Here is a 17,983-nt window from a genome sequence, read left to right as displayed (position 1 = left end):
ATTATAAAAATTATATCTATGTTATGATTAGGTGATTGCAACATCATATGATTGATAGTTTTTTTTCTATGATGATACAAATTTTGTTTTTATATTTTTCCTTGCAAGAATGAGCAAATAATAGGATACATGTGGAGACATCAGCGCAGAATGCCATATGTCTTTGTTGGAAATTAAAATCTTGGAACATCTAAGATTTGACAATTTTCCAATTATTATTTGTTTTGACAATACTTTGAGTTCTAACTAATTAGAAACAATCACCAAATCTCCATCGCTAATGATGGGACCATTAATTTAAACTGTTAAGTGCAACACACCAAGGCAGATGGCTTTGTGTGGTAGAAATGTACTTTCCCAAACTTAATTTGACCTCTTCTTTTGATGCTAACATTTTATAACAGTGTTTACATTGGTAACTGCCTTTATTTCTGCTGAGCATCCACTGAAGCCAAGTCACTGATTGGCAAAATGGTAGGTGATTGTAAATCACTCTTGATTTCTCAGTCTTTCTATGGGTAGTCTTCATTAAACTGCTTTTCAAATTTCAATCAATAAAGTCAACCAACTTGTCTATGATGGAGATGCTATCAGTATGCCAGCAGAGGCAGAGTAGCAATTTATAGGTTTTTATTGCATCAGTGCAGAGTGAAAGTGGAGGTAATTAAGTCCCCCACTGCAACCCATGGGATTCTGAAAAATTGCATGAAATGTACTTTAGCTAGCATCTTAATTATCTTTTTTCTTGATATATATAATTACCTTTCCACATCACATACAGGTAGCAGTCTGGTGAGCTCCACAATACATACAGCTAGCAATCTGAAGAGCTCCATATTATATATAGCTAGCATCTGAATGAACTCCACATTACCCATACAACAAGCAGTTTAATTATCTTTGTTCTTTATATAACCTTCAATTCCAGTAGGTTTTTCTGATGAACTCTGAATCTTCTTCCTCCATGGTTGGCCCCCTACCCCCATATTTCAGAGAAAAGGGGGCACACAGCCCAAATTTTGTATAACTGTAGATGCAGCCCAGAATGGTATCTTAGCCCAACTTAAAGATTGTAGTTTGAGGAAGATAGACTCATGTTGTTGAACTCTCCTTGGTGGGACCTCAACATGATAACTTGGTGTATGTCTGTTGTACACCAATTTTCCAATCTACACTCAACAATAACCTCAGTATTTAAGTTTTTATTTTACTTCCCTTTTATGACCTCATCTCTGGTCCGCCTCAGATGCAGGAGGTTGTGGGTTCGATTCCCAGCCGAGTCATACCAAAGACTTACAAAAATGGTACTTACAGCTGCCTCTCCTGTCACTTAGCATTAAGAGGTTACTGTTAGAACTGGTTGGCCTGATGTCAGGATAATGTGACTGGATGGGACGTCATGCTACATGTCTGCAGCATGATGCCCCATTGCTAGACATCACTATAAACTGTCACACTGCAGACATCGTAGAGATATAACTGACAAATTGTTAAAGCTATGTTAAAAATCTAATTCACACACACACACCTCATCTCTGTATGTGTTAGGTTACCCTAAACAAGATGTAACAGAATATAAGACATAGATGTGTGGACTGCATGCTGCATACTTTTCATTTGAAGCCTCATCTTGATTGGCTATTCAGTGTTATTACCTATGCATGACCAATGCTTGTGCTACTGGCTGTCAGTCTAAGGTTTCTCAGTCTCGCGACTCTCAACAGTAAAATATGGCTTTTATGGACAGACAGTTATGATAATAGTTTCTCAGACAGATTTAAGAAGAATAAAAAAATTTTTTACAGCATAAATCTTGGGTTTTAATCAATTCATAGTACCTCTATTTTATATCAAGGAAGAAATAACTTTTTTATTGCTTTATATGTATTATAGCATGTTACAGTATATATGTATGTATGCATGGATGTATGTTATATATATCAGTATTGCATATTTAATTTTTTTATTGATGATTGTAGATTATGAGGGTCATATTATAAAGGACATAGTTAAATTTTATTTATGGATTATATATTATATTTTAAGATAATTATCACTCGTAGATAAACATGTTTACTTGGATTTGGGTTCAGGACATTGTTTTTCCCCTATATGTCACATTTTTCTAATAATATGATTTTGTTGCAGCTACTAAAACAGCTAGGAAAGGAGCACAAAGATGTGTTTCGAGGCTTCAAAGAAGGTCCAGTTACATTCCCACCAACCTATAAGTTTGATCCAAACACAGATATGTATGACACCAGGTAAGTTAACCATGACTTCCACTACCTGTCATATATTAGATCTTAAACTTAGTATGGATTACAATAACAGCTATTAACTGTAAAAAAAATTACCAGCTATTAATTTGCTGATATTAAACAAATGTTATACTGGTAAAAATCTGTACTAAAATCTATACTATTTGTGCCACTCATACAAAAATAAATCAGCTGCCTAAATTTGCATGAAGAAGTACATGCCTGAGAGAGCATGGACACAAAAATGCATTATGTTAATCTAAGATATTTTTTTATTATATGCTCATTTTTTCTCCGTTAACTTTACATTATCAGAATCGTGCAGTATTACCCGATATTGAATCCACGCAACAATACACATATAGCATTCACATGCATAAAGGAACTACTTTCTATTGTAAACAAACAATGGACGCAGATGCCAGCACTTTTGATTTGTACACAAATCATGTACACTCGTGTAAGAGGCTCTTTACGTTGTGGTTGTTTAAATTTGTTTCTGAACTTAAAACAGATGTTTCTTGGACTGCCAGATAGCAGCTGCTTTGGCACATTCCGCGTTGATACAATGTTACGGATTTAGGCTAGCTACAGTATATAACAGACGCAAAGATAAGGTCCTTACAAATAACATACAAGTGACAAGTCATATACTCTCTTCTTTAGCTGGTGATAAGAATGGCAAAATAAAATATACTTACAGTTTTACATCCTGAATTTCCTCAAAATGTATTTTCTTAATTCTGCAAATCCGAATTACATGATTGTTGTCATAGGTTTTCAATCTGGATTACACATTTTGAAATTGTGCTGTAATTTCAATGATAAGTGCAATTGCATCCTCCTTACTGCACTCGAAATAAGCATTAAATTCCATAGCGTCTTTTTGATAATTGCAACTGAAAGACTTCATATTTTTCCCACGTTATGATTTCAAACATTCAGTGACAGAAACAGAAACACATTTGCAGATGTCAACACACTTCTCTCTAGCTTCTTCAATCTCATGTATTTCATGTGGAATCGTCACATACAAATCCAGTCCATAATCATGAAATTTCATAGAATCGAGAAAAATACCAAAATGTACCTTCATTCACAATAAGACTCCAAATTTCAATTTTAACTAGACACGCCATTTTCTTTCAAAAGTTATGTCAAGCGTGTGACTAAGTTCAAATTTATCTGGGCGGAGTTATGTGCGCAGTAATAATGTTTATTTGTGTAATGATGAATATGCGCTTGTGTAGTTAGTTTGGAATGCGTCATACATTCATTTACGTTGTTTCTTGTAATGTATTTTGTTTATATAATTAAACCTTAGGTAGAATAAAAAAATGAGCATATAATTAAAAGGTTACTGCATTTGTATGGGAAAATATGAACTCGTTTTGTCAGAAGGATATACTTCACTCCCAAGGTCATGCAGTATTCCATCCAAAAAACTCGTTCATATTTTCCCATACAAATGCAGTAACCTATAAGTGTTGTTCACACAGATGTAGAGGTTAGAGCTCAAATAACATTTTGATATTGCCATTGTAATACTTGAAGTGATCTAAGTAATCATTTTTAAGCAGCATATAAATTTTGGAACTGCAGTAAAATGCAGTATTTAGTAAGTTTAGCAAATTTATTGACAATACAAATTTCACAAATGAATGTTCAGCAGTGATAGCCAAGGTGGCTGATTGGTGAAAGTGTTGGACTCCTGACCTCAATGGTATACATTCAGTTCCCACCACTGGGATTAGCCCAGTCTGGTCATCATGGTATGTCTTTGGGCAAGGCATGGTATAACCTCTAAAGTAATACTGTGCCACAAAACATTCCAAATTTTTCATCAACATTGTGTAAATTTCGTGAATAATATTTCATAAAATTGATTTCTTCTCAACTGATTGAAACATTTGTACTGGCTTTAGTGATTTGTATGAAGAAGAGCTATTTAAATATACTTGAAGATTTACCGATGTAATTCCTACTTACTAGATCATTGTGTTCAGGAAATATATTATACTTCATATATTCAAAAATGTTCCCCGTTCATTACAAACTAAGATACTAAACTAATAGTACAGATTTATCTAATGTACTGTCAATGTCACAAAGCTACATTACCTGGCAATATTGAATAAAACAGCTTCATTGGTCAGTGGGAAAAAATGTTATCATGCAAGCATTATGATACAACTATAATACATTACAGTCATGCCACTGTGCCAGTCACTGTTCTGCTGTTTACCTTTTCTATTTGCTCTATCTTCTTTGTAATAAGAATGGTCAATTATGTATGGTTTAGTTATGGATTGAAAGTTAAATGAAAATAACACTTTTTTTAAAATTATGTGACAAATGAAGGTTATGTTTTTGAAAGAGGCTAAAAATGTTCTGATCCAGCTTTACTTGCTGGTCTTGTTTCCAGTGACAAAATCTGGAACATTTTGACTCATAGTATAACTCTTGTCAAACATCAAGTAGCTGATGGTATATCTTGTCATAGCCATTGTAATAAATTTGTGAATCAATTTCTTTTTTCTCTGGGTTGATTCAAGATAATGAAACTTTTATAATGTTTTAGGTTCCATGTGTTATAGTAACGAGTTGTAGTTAGTGTTGGTAATTGGCGACATTTTGAAGATCAGTACTTTAAAACCTCTTGAAAGACTACCTCTTCTATCAAGGCAGATATAATGGTCTGTCATGGCACAATAATTAGTAAATCTGTGTATTAATAATAATATGGTCTCTCAAGACAGGTCGTCTCTCATTTTACTATAATCAGTTCATTAGAACCAGTCAACCCTCTCAGTTTTAATATCTTGGAAATATTTTGTTTATTTTTCATGGAAAATATCCTTTTCACTCACTTAGAACCATTTCTCGTCATCATTGTTTTTATGGAATTATTGCTGTAACCAGTTTATCTTGCAGAATTTAGGATGTCAGTACTTGTGATTTACAAGTAATAAGAGTACATGTCTCATAGGCTTTCATAGATCTAATAAACATGTTGGGTTTCAGTGCAATAGAAACATTAAAATAAAAAGCGAGAATTTTAATTTAATTGATTATTGACAATCATAGTCACGTATGGTTCTTTGACTTTTCTGACTACTTTTTGATTGTCACACTACAAGTTGTAAGAGGTTTAGAACATTTGGTCTTCATTTCATCCATTTAGTTATACTATTCCTTATATAATCACATGTAATTTGGATCCAACTGCAAACTGCATAGATCCATATTAGCTATTGCTTAATCGCTTAATATGCTGGTTGATCTAGTTCTGTGCAGTTTGTATGGAGTCATCATTAGAACAAATAACATAGAGCCTGATCTACTGGCACATTATCTGACAGATCAGAGTCTATGTGGTATGCAGTTGGACCTAACTTATAAGTAAATGTTGTAGATATAAAATAAGGATGCTCCCTCAGGTGACCCCATTGTTCCCCCCACCATAAAAATCATTAGGAGCTGCCCTCAGCCCTTACTGCAAAGCGCCATCTTGCTAGGAGATTGTAGGCAGCTAATTATTTTTAATTAATTTTAGAAAAGTGATGCAGGGTTAATAAATGCTCATGGCAGTTGATTGGGGAGATGTAAAATTCATATGCAAATGTTACACGTGGGTGGAGGAACATATGCCTTTATCTTAACAGAGATGTCAAAATTTTAGAAAAAGTCAACCAGGTACCCATTGATCCTAATGGTCGGTTACATGGGTATCCAATCAAAGGGAAATAATATTAAATGTGAACTTGAACTGCTTTATTGTAAGTTCATACATGCCACCACCACCCCAGAGATATAAGTGTAATTATTACTTATGTAAGTGGCAAAAAAGCACATTCTGTGCATAAAAAGAGTGATCTATATAATTATTACAAGCCATAATTACAGAAAAACATATGAAAAACATACATTTATTTTTGCTGCTTACATGGATCTGCAGTTACTTAAAATTCTTGTCACAAATCAGCTAAATCCATGTGGATAAGTATGAGAATACACACAAAAAACAAAATGATAAATTATTTATACGCAACATTCACTTTAATTAGTCTACATCACATGTTTAAATTTTGCTGAAAGATCATAAAGTCAGTCCAAAAATTCTGAATACTGTATTATATGACTGTAGATTTCATCTTTCAAAATTTGTAAAGCACTGCTGATTTGTCCTTTTCCTGATGCAACATTCCACTCTAACATTTTTCAGTCATAAAGATCCATGAGTCACATTGATAAAGCCTGTTTCTTCTTCAAATACATTCCCCGATCACATTAACATTAGGGATATAAGCCTGCTACCTCTCGAATCCAGCCCTACTAAAAGACGAAAATTCGTCTTTTCTGTCTATCTCATATAGACCAAAGGGCAATAACTCTTGCCCCTTACCTCCCCTTGCCACCGCCAGGTGTCACTAGTGTTTAAGCTTCGCTTGTACTGATAACACGTACATTATACCTCCAAACAATCCAAGCCATCTTAGCGTTAAATTGGACCATCCGAAGTTAAATTTGGATTTATTGCATTGGACAATCATTCTTCTACAGGTTGTATACATTATTTTAACAATTTTTTTCAAAATTGAGTGAATTTGTTACCCTTACGGATTTCGTTTACTGAAGACCATGTTACACACGCTATCGCGGAACTCGTGTTGTTAATTAAGAGTTAACGCGACACTGACTAATTTCGCTTACTCCATTAGTAACGGTTGTGGTATTAGCGAATTAATAACATGCTGAATTGATCATTTGTGCTTTGTTTTCTTTTCTTGTGTCGTTTCAGTAGAAATGTCAACCAAATGCATGAAATGCAAAAAGTTCAAAGCAAAAGAAGACAACCATGACTCTTGTATTGTATGTACCAAGTGTACATCATCTATACCATGCAGTGTGTGTAATACTTAGACAGAGCAAACGTGGGCTGATGTAGTCCAGAAGGCAGCAAAAGGGAGGGATAGACGGAATAAGTCGAAGAAAGATAGCATTGATGTCCTCAGTATACATCAGAAGACAGCCTCCATTGCGAGCCTTGTGGGGGACGTTTGGGTCCCCCCTCCACCTAAAGTTCCTTGTTTGCAACCGTCAGCCACAGTAACATCAGCGGCAATGGAGGAAAATAATGTTGACAGGGTACAGCAGTCCAACTTTGAACAGATGCATCGTTTGGTCCAGGAAACGACGACGCAGCTATTGACATCAGGCCAGATATTACCCTTATTTCCCTCGCTCGCTTCCACAGCTTTGTCTGACTCTTTGGTGGAATGTTCCCCCAATTTTAGGCTGCCCAGTGGGCGTAAGTCCCCCCGCATGTCCGAGCATGGCCTTTGGGCCTGTAAGTCAGAACGCATGGGGTTTTTACCGGATCCATCAGATCCATTTCTTTATACTATCTCTACGTCACCGGTCGTCCAGCTGTCCCAGCATGGGGACCCTATTGCTAAAACGGTCTGACCAAACATGACTTACAGGGAATTTAGTGATAAATCCATCCATCAAGCTGTACCGCCGGCAACATACCAATACTATGGTGGAGATTTTAATGAGAAATCTGTCTGTCCAGCCAGGCCATTGGAGCAGCCAGTACCGGTGATAGCAGGACCGTCGCCAACATTCAGACCGACCACAAGCCAGACAAACCAGCTGGCAGGGCCGGCCATCCATATGTTCATGGCTTATCCACAAGGGAGAGTTAGTGACAGTGTTAAGGATGATGGAATCGCGTCATCTATGCCACCTGGTATGCTCTATCCAGAAATGCAAGCTATTACAGAACACGACTCGGCACACAGTGAGGGTGACGAAACTCCTGCAAATCAGCCGTACACAGATCCAACCATGGAATGGACTGAGTTTGGCTTCAAGGCGGCAGTGGAAGAAATTTATAGGGTGTTGGCAACTTCAGAATGCCCTCCACCTCCTACCGCCGCTCAAGACTACAAAGTTAAGGCGTCTGTAGATCTTGATGGGGAGGAAGAGACGCTGTCCTTCCGGCTCCTTCCCCAGTCGGCAAAAATTAAGGAGATCAATGCTCGTCTATCAGGACGAATAGGTGATCCGGGGAATGCTAAGGCGTTCTTTTCAGAAAGCCAAGTACCAGTGACGTTCTCATGTCGCTGGTACAAAACTCATTCAGACACCTTCAGTACGGATCTTCTGGCCCTGGAAAAAAATATGGCAGCAGTTCACATGTCCGCTCCACTGTTTTACAAAGTGGACAAAAATGTGTTCCATGCCACGTCAAAGCTAGTCCGGAACGTAGTCGCTACGTCTTCACTGTTAGACTTGGCTTCATTAGCCATTTTCCGACTCGCAGAAAAATCCGACAATGACCACGCTTGGGAAGCGACAGCTTGGATTGCTAGAGTTATTAATAGGGCAGCTCACCATTCCATGGCTAATGTGTTGACTGCTTCTGCCAACTTAGACCTGATATGCTGTGACGCATGTCTGCGGTCCACGTCGCTCAAGCCCCATCATACTCTGGCTTTACGGATGACTCCATTTGGGTCGCCTTTACTCTTTGGAGGAAAAATTGAAGAAGTTCGGAAGCAGGCAGCTCAGGAACTGCCCCTCCAACTCGCCGCCCAACCCTCGCAGGCGTTTAGAAAAAATCAGCCCCTGCCACAGCGGAGGGATGATTGGCGGACCAGGGACAAGGGATCCTTACAATCAAATGTTCAGTATAGATCCCAACCCAATGGCAGGAGACAACAGTCTAATCAAGCTAGGAGGCAACCATACAGAGGCGGTAAGAAACAAAGTTTCTCTGTCTTCAAGCCTCCTAAAATTTCAGGACCACTGGACCACCTTTTTTCCTCAGAAAGATTTCGTGATACAGGTCATTTCGGAGGGACTTCGGATTTCATTTATCCAACCCCCCTCCCCTGTCCTCCTCTCCCCTCTTCACGGACGTACCGTCCAATCGGGAGAAGGATACCTTTTACAACAGGAGATACCATCACTCATAGAAAAATGGGCGGTGGAGATTGTGAAAAAACCGCAGTCGCCGGGGTTTTATTCCAGGCTGTTTCTTATCCAGAAGGCAAACGGCAAGTTGAGGCTGATCATCGACCTGAGTCGCCTCAACCAATACATTTTGCAACCGAAATTCAAGATGGAAACGGCGAGATCAATCCATCTTTCCATCCGGCAGGACGAGTATACCATCAGTCTAGATATGACTGACGCATATTTTCACGTCCCTATCCACCCCGCGTCACGGAAATTTCTCCGATTCGCTTACCACGACACGGTTGATCAGTTCCAGGTCCTACCCTTTGGCCTCAACATCAGCCCTTGGGCTTTTACCAAGGTTATGGATTGCGTTGTCACCCTGTTCCACTCGACTTCATCTACAGGGATGGCAGTGTACTTGGACGACATCCTCCAGAAACATATGGTAAGTTCTATTCTGCTTAAAGGCAGAAACGATCTTTTAGTGCTTTTAGATCATCTAGGCTTTCTCGTGAACTGGAAAAAGTCCGATCTGCGTCCATCCCAGCGTTTTGTCCATCTGGGTATGGAGTTTCTCACCGATCTGAATCTGGTACGGCTTCCTCGCGCTCGCGTAATCTGGATCGTCGAACTCATTGAGTCCGTTTCCAACAGGACATGGATTTCAGCGAGAGAATTCTTGCAACTCCTCGAATTATTCAGTGCGGCGGCGGACTTGATCCCGCTTGGCTGTCTTTTTATGCGTCCCTTACAAATGATGTTACTGGCACAATGGCACCCCTTTTCAAGTCCCCTCAATCAAACAATAATGATCACGCCCGAGATACGATCGTTCCTGCATCAGTGGCACAGCCCCGGTTGGCTATCCATGGGGATTCCTCTGGAGATGCCCCAAGTGGAGATAACGGTATGTACCGACGCCAGTACCTACGGTTGGGGTGCCCACCTGTTGCTGGACTTTGCTACAGTCAGCAGCACATGGGAGCCAGGAGAGAGGCCTCTCCACATCAACCTTTTAGAAATGAGGGCTGTCATCAGTGCCTTTCATTTCTGGAAGGATCAACTCTCAGGTAAAACTGTCCTCATTATGTCAGACAACTCTGTGGTGGTGACTTACCTCCTCAAACAAGGGGGCACCAAATCACCAGACCTGTGCATTCTGATCTGGCTGTTCCTGCGTTGGTGCGACAACCTCCACATCAACGTACAAATCAGACACATTCCCAGCAGACTCAATGTCTTAGCCGACACGGAATGGTCACTCCATCAATCAGTCTTTCTTCGGATTTGCACACTTTGGGGACGTCCGATGATTGATCTTTTTGCAACAAGGTGGAATCGCAAGTTGCCCACCTTCGTCTCTCTGGTTCCAGACCCAGAGGCTTGGGCCATGGACGCTCTGTCAATCAGCTGGGAGGGGTTGTGGGCATTCGCCTACCCTCCCACGGTTTTGGTACTGAAAATAATCCAGAGGTTAAGGGGTCAGAACTGTCGGATGATTCTGATTGACCCTCTCAGATGGAACAAGTCCTGGGTCACCGATCTACTCGATCTAGCGATAGATCTACCCAGGAAGATTCCAACCAGCCCAAATCTTCTCAAACAACCGCGGTCACAGGTGTTCCACCCCTGCCTGGACCATCTTCTTCTTCACGCTTGGCTCTTGTCTGGGCAGCCTTGCGAGACAAACAATTTAAACCTTCGATTGTGGAGAGAATCTCAAGAGCAAGAAGGCCCTCCACTCTGAAGGCTTATTGAGGAAAGTGGCGTGTTTTCAGGGACTGGTGCCATATCAATAACATTGTCCCTTTGAGTGTCTCAACCCCTCAACTGGCCGACTTTTTTCTCTGGCTTTTCAAGGAGAAACAGTTGGCCCCAATTACTATCAAAGGCTACCGCTCCATGATATCAGACACATTCCGCCATCATGGTAGATGTGATATTGGGCATAACAAAGATCTATCAGATCTTTTAGCCAATTTTGATTTCAATCGACCAAAATCCCTCACCCTGTTTCCAAAATGGAATCTGTCCTGGGTTTTAACATGGCTCAATTCAGACAAATTTGAACCTTTAGCCCACACTTCGTTAAAGCTACTATCATACAAAACATGTTTTTTGATAGCCTTAGCTTCAGCATGCAGGGTGAGCGAGTTACATGCCCTTTCCAGTGACCCGAACTTTCTTTAGTTCAGATCAGATGGTTCGGTGGTCCTCCTGACGCAACCAGGCTTTGTAGCCAAAAATAGGTTACCATCCATTGGTGATCAAAGAATCATCATTCACTCGCTCTCTTCCATAGATAAGTCAAGAGCAGCAGCCATGCAAGATCCTGTTCGTGCACTCAAGCACTATTTAAAACGCACAGAGGCGTGTCGGGACACACGTAAGTGCCTCTTTCTTCCGGTCAAAGCTGGTAAACGGGATATCACCCCTCAAGCCCTTGCTTCATGGCTGAAGTGGGTTATACGCTCGGCGTACTCTGAGGTCTCACAAGATCAGAATTGCCTCATGAAGATTACGGCTCATGAGATTAGAGCAACTTCGGCGAGCCTGGCATACGAACGCAATGTTTCGATCCAAGATATAATAGAAGCTGTTGGCTGGCATGCAGAGTCAACCTTCTCCAGTTTTTATCTCAGAGATTTGGCTTTGCAGAGGCAAACCTTGAATCTGGTTGGTCCGGTGTTGGCAGCCCAGATGACCACCAGACCCATTTAAAACAATCAGCACAGCCTATCAGCTTCACTGGATTCGCCAGTGAAATTTCATAGGTATGAAGATTTCAGTAACTATCTTCTTAACCGTATATAGGGGTCACATATAACAAGACCCTAGGCTGTGTTGCTGATGAAATTAGGAGAATGGGTTATCGTTCAAATGGGGAATCCAGCCATCATTCCCTAGAAGGTACCCGGGGTGGAGGTAGGATGCTCAGCATTCCCTCCTCCTATTACTTATTCTCCTAATGTTAATGTGATCGGGGAACGTATTTGAAGGAGAAAGCAAATTTTTGGTAAATTGTGTTTCTCCGAGAATTCTTACCCGATCACATTACTTAAAAACCCTCCCAACCACCCCGCTATGCGATCATCCTCGTATAATATATATCGCTCAGCTTAAAAAACTAGTGACACCTGGCGGTGGCAAGGGGAGGTAAGGGGTAAGAGTTATTGCCCTTTGGTCTATATGAGATAGACAGAAAAGATGAACTTTTGTCTTTTAGTAGGGCTGGATTCGAGAGGTAGCAGGCTTATATCCCTAACGTTAATGTGATCGGGTAAGTATTCTCGGAGAAACACAATTTACTAAAAATTTGCTTTCACTTGATAATATTTGTTGCCATGTTATTTCAATATAGACTGGTCCACTACATAAGTGTGTATCAAACTATAATTAATCTGTGACAGGTTTCAAATTCAAGAAACCTCACTGTTTTCTTTGAAACATGTCACGTACAGTTACTATAAATGGAAAAAAGGAAACTGTTCGAGTACATAGCCAAATGGACACACACATATGAAGATCAGTATACGGAGGTCTACAATGGATCAATGTCACATGACATGTGCCTCAAACTGTTCTCATTATTAAGTGTCTCATTCACTCCTGACATCGCCAGATATAATATTTGATCTGAACTCAGAAACACGTGGAGGTGGGTGGTTTTTAAAAAAAATGTTTTTCAACATAAACTGAATGGGTCACTATACCTTATTTTATTACCCAGGTAAATATGAACGGGCGATTACACAAGTACCCGGATACCCACTGACACATTTATACCTCAATAACAAAGTGTAAACCCCCCCATGTTTGTGGTAAGGTTAGAAAGTTTTGTCTCAAGCCCAAACTCATTTTCCTCCATTTCTTCCTTGTTGAGAATGGCATTTTCGTAAATGGTTTGTAAATCTGCGTCTTTCCCAAGAAGGCAAAACAAATTTAAGGAAGGCTTCACAACCAATTTTCTGCAGTCTGGCAGCTTGTTGCAGAGCTGCTGACTGTCACAATTTTAGTTTGAATTTCATGATTCTTAATAGTGAGTCACTAATCCGCACTGTATGACAAAAAATCACGAATTCACAATTTCTCAATCGGCTTAAATCAGGAATAAAATAACCTTTATCCCATTAAGTGCTAGTCATAATATCAACAGTAGTGCTGATAATGGTCCCATACTACTAGTAGTGATATTAGTAGAATTATATCCATTGGGTACAGTTTGCCCTGTAGAAAACATTTTAATGTATTTTAATCTATATTTGTAAGAGAAGTTTTACAAATACTTGTAAAGAAAACGGGGGCCCAACTGGAATTTTTTTTAAAATGTCACCTATACATAGCTCTGTAAATTCTTTAAAAAAACACTCTTATGAAGACAGCATTTTCAAAGAATTTGATTAAGATGAGATTATTAGATATAAGTTTTGTTAGAAGTACCTATGAAGGCTATTTTAACAGCAAACAATGTTTGCTGTTTTTGGAATATATGAATGTGGAAATTTGTGAGATAGTGAAAAATTATTATATATATCATGCTTCACAGATATTTGCTTAACTTCATATTTTTTCTGTGCTTGCACCACTGTCACTGATTAGAACTGTTCACATGAAGATGCACATGTTCTAATTTTTGTTCCTACAACATTGACATTCTACAGATTTGGATTTGGATAAATCTGAGTGAATTTCTTCCATTTGATGTGATTTTAAACCTTGTTATCTTTGAGCCTGCCAATTTTATTAAGACCATAGGACTAAACTAGATTCTGTGTGGAATTTTTGTTCTGTATTTTCACTTGCCTTTGTGATCCCATGATCTTTTACATTATTTCTTTGATGTTGTTTCTTCTGGGATTAATACTGTTTTATAATGAAGCTACAGTTAAAATGTCTTCAATGCCAAGGAAGAAAAAATTTATTCCCCAAAATGTGAAGTTTAGTTTGGAATACACCAAAGACTGGCATTGCATAATCAGCCATAAAGATCAATATACATCATGCTTTTTGCACACAATGTGCCGCAAATTTTATCATTGTACATGGTGGCAGACATGATGTGAAAAAGTGCACTGCTTGCAAAAAGCACATAAATCTTGTGAATATTAAGAGTACCCAGCAGATTTCAGCTCTAGAATACGTTAATCTATTGTTTGAGTTTTCCAGTTGAATATAACCTGCCTTTCTCTGTTGGAGATCATGCTAAACATTTTTTCCAAGTAGTGTTCTCAGACTCTTAGATTGTTTACAGATTTTCCAGCAGAAGAACAAAAGGTGCTGCAATAGTGAAAGCAATGTCAGAGAACCAGCAAGAAGCCTGAACTCTTTTGAAAATAAACTTAGCAAAGACCAAGTGATGAAGTTAAAATCCATCACAGCATCCTATCTTGACAAATAGCAATAAGAACAAGTGAAGTTTGTGTATATAATTAAATAGGACTGCAAATATATTTGGATATGTATATAGTGTATATAATGTGTTTTAGTTTTATTTTGGGATTTTCATATAATACAGGAATGACCATCAGAGTGGACAGAGCTTGTGCCTAGGTATTTTTCACTAGTTATTTTCAGAATTTACATATTTGTATTCCTCTTTTCACTAAATGCAAGCCTGGATGGTTGGCTGCTCTGTCAATGGACAGATTATTCACGAGGATACAACCCGTGGTGAAAAGCTGAGAACACTCTTCTGCAAACAAGGCATCACTATAGCCCCAATTCTCACTGCATTTTGATTAATGATAAGCATAAACATACTTGCAGTCACTGGCTGGGGCAGGACAAAGACACACACACACACACACACACACACAGAGCATGAAAGAATTGATATAAAAGCATCTTGGATATAAAAGCATCTAGAGCTGCTGGCTGTTATGCTGAAAATGCTAACATAATAAGTGGCAGTGGCCCTGCCAGGAAATATCAGGTCAATTGTCTCATTATTACTTATGACCATTGGCACTGACATAGCTGGCTGCCCCAAAACCTTGTGGTGCTTGTCATCATGATAGCTGTTGCATTCTTTGCTGCACAAATGTGGCTGCAGTGTCTAGCATGCAGATGTAAGAACTACAAGCCCTAATATAATGCCAGCCAGAACCATTGTTATTTTATTAGCTTCATGATTTTCAGCTTCCATTTTGGCAGTGCTTTCTGCTGTTCCACCCACGACATTGTCACTGTAAGCAATAACCGCCATGGTAAGCAGCCATTACAGGGGAAGCTTCAGCCAGTTTGCCACATCGCAAAATGAGAAACATCAAAGTTAATCTTATGCTCATTGTACTGCAGTAACAAGCCCAAAATTCCTTAATTTACTGCAGAATGCTTTTATTAAGGCACCCCTTACTTGTGCTGGTAATGGCCTTTGATTTTTTTCTGGTATAAAATACACAGAGGTGTTTTTTTATTCTTTATCCTCAGCCTGCAAGAAATAAGCAATGTGCTGCTTTCCATCTCTAGGGTCCTCAAACTTATAATTTGCAGGGTCCAATACAGTGGGACATTAACCATGAGTGGGAAGGCCTTATAAATGAACTGGCCTTTCTTGGAACAAAGCTGATTACACAACACGCACAGGCATTTAATAATCACCATGCTTTTACTGTCAATCTGTGCTTGTAGACCGCCATATCATTGTTATTGTCAAACATGCTATGTTGGTTTGGAAAAGGGCACTCCATCTGAATAAGAATTTTGTTTACCTGATAGTAAATTTGAAACTAGTAAAAGCCACACACCATTTTAGGCAGAGTTTCAAAAAGAATGTGGTCACCAGTGCTAACACTGTGGCTGTTGGTCATGTACAAAATAGCAAAAGTCACTTGATTCAGCCAAAACAGACTCTGGATTTCCAGAATTCCAGCAGTTATATACAGGGTGACCCGACTATAACACGGTAGTTGGGAGCCATAGAACCCGACCGTGTTATAGACCGAACCGTGTTATATGCAACCAGGTCAGTTAGCTGAAGAAAATGATGCATTTACCCCAACAAATTTGCCGGGGGGGGGCTAGGTAATAAATGTGGGCGGTAAAATACGTGCTTCATTGGCACAGTTACCATCTTAAATCAATGCATATTAAATGGGAAATACACCTCTAGTGAAAACAGTTAAAGCATATATAATATTTTACTTTATTTAGAGAACCATGGATTGGTACATATATGTGTATACTGTTTATTTTTACATGTCTTATTTATAGCATGAATAGAGTATCAGCACCGTGTGCTTAACCGTGAATCTCATCACATACATTGAATCAACAATACAAGTATTTCATGGAAAAAATCCACACAGATTTAAAGTATTCAATAATTTTGTTGTTGTTGTTGTTGTTAAAGGGTTTAACACCATTTTCAGCACAAGATAGGCTATACATGGCTGCCAGTATTAATGGTGGAGGAAGAACCCAGGAAAACCCCCAGAAAGAACCACTGACCCACGAGAAACTACCAGCAAGCTTTCTCACATATCCACTTTGGTTGAGCCCAAGACTCGAACCCACACAGACAGAGGTGAGATGACAGTGATCCATGACGGAGAGCGCTTTAGACCTCTGGGCCTCCAATAATTTTGTCACAGGTCATATAGGTCTGAATTCAGTGGATAAACATAGCAAAAATCATGTAACGAATGATGAAGCACATTTACTTTTCAGTACGTCCCAAATTGGTGAAAGTTAATTTGCGTTTTAAGCCACACAGTAGCATTCCTAAGCGTAAACTTTTTCCCTGCAAAAAGGAAAATTTCACGACACAGTAAACATGTTCCAGTCATGTTGGAAAATGGAAAAATCCATCAGATTCCATTGCTTTTATTTAAGTTTGGTACTAACTTCTTTGAAGAAAAGTTCTTTGTTTTTATTGAAGATTGGAGTCGGCTTTCCTTGATGAAATGTGCATGCATTATTGAAGTCACCGCTAAAGGCCAGCTTTAGAGAACCAAAGAAATGCCCTTTTCTTATTGTGGCGGCAACATCAAATAATTGTATTGCATGATTGAGACTGATTTTTTTTCTCCATTTGCTTAGTACGTTTTCATAACAGTCAGTGCTTCAAAGGTAATGTTTTCTTTGAAATTTCAGCAAACTATTTTATCTGGGTACATTTTTTAAAAATTAATTGGCCATCATTTGGTCGATCATAGTTACAGTTCCTCCCTGCTTATTGAATAAACCAACAAGTAGAATGTTTTTATATATATTTGTGGTAATACTGAGTGATGCTGCCTTCCACTGAATCTAACAAAGGGTCAATGGACGATAGACCCAGGTGTTCTGGTCTGATGACAAGGATTAGTACAGAACATGTGGGTGTTCTGAAGCCTTCAAGGATTTAATTTTGAGTGAAAAGAAGAGGAATTTTACATACCATCCAGACACATGTGTTAATAACTAGCGAGCGGCCAAAAATCTGACGAAAGATAGATTATGAGATAATGCATAGTCCGGTTGATCTCCGCTACCAGAAATGTCAACAGAAATAAAAAGCAGATATCTCAGAACATACAGTACTCATGCTCAGTGTCAACATAAGCGAATTATGATATAACAATGCACTGTTAAGATGGTTTGTCAGTATGGATAAAGAAATTGTTTATGTAACAATAGATAAATTTCAGTGCATTTTATATCAGGTTTGTGGCTTTCTTTCATGGGGCCTCTGAATTTCTCCACTCCAAACCAATGGTTGTATGTACAAGTTTAACAGCCAACAAAATGTCACCAGTAAAAAAAAACTC

At 39.0% G+C, this 17,983-nt stretch overlaps 1 protein-coding gene across 1 annotated transcript in view; it reads left to right on the top strand.

The window, feature by feature from the left end:
- The window catches only part of LOC149786276 (inositol polyphosphate 5-phosphatase OCRL-like), a 254,292-nt gene that overhangs the window by 95,840 nt on the left and 140,469 nt on the right, over positions 1 to 17,983 (top strand). The window contains exon 16 of the mRNA XM_089976660.1: positions 2,149 to 2,264. Within this exon, the coding sequence (XP_089832786.1) occupies positions 2,149 to 2,264 (116 nt within the window). The remainder of the gene's footprint in view (positions 1 to 2,148; positions 2,265 to 17,983) is intronic.

The sequence above is a fragment of the Sinohyriopsis cumingii genome, chromosome 12 (assembly GCF_028554795.1).
Source record: "Sinohyriopsis cumingii isolate HCF-2022 chromosome 12, ASM2855479v2, whole genome shotgun sequence".
NCBI lineage: Eukaryota > Metazoa > Mollusca > Bivalvia > Unionida > Unionidae > Sinohyriopsis > Sinohyriopsis cumingii.
This window is presented reverse-complemented; position numbering and strand designations above follow the sequence as displayed.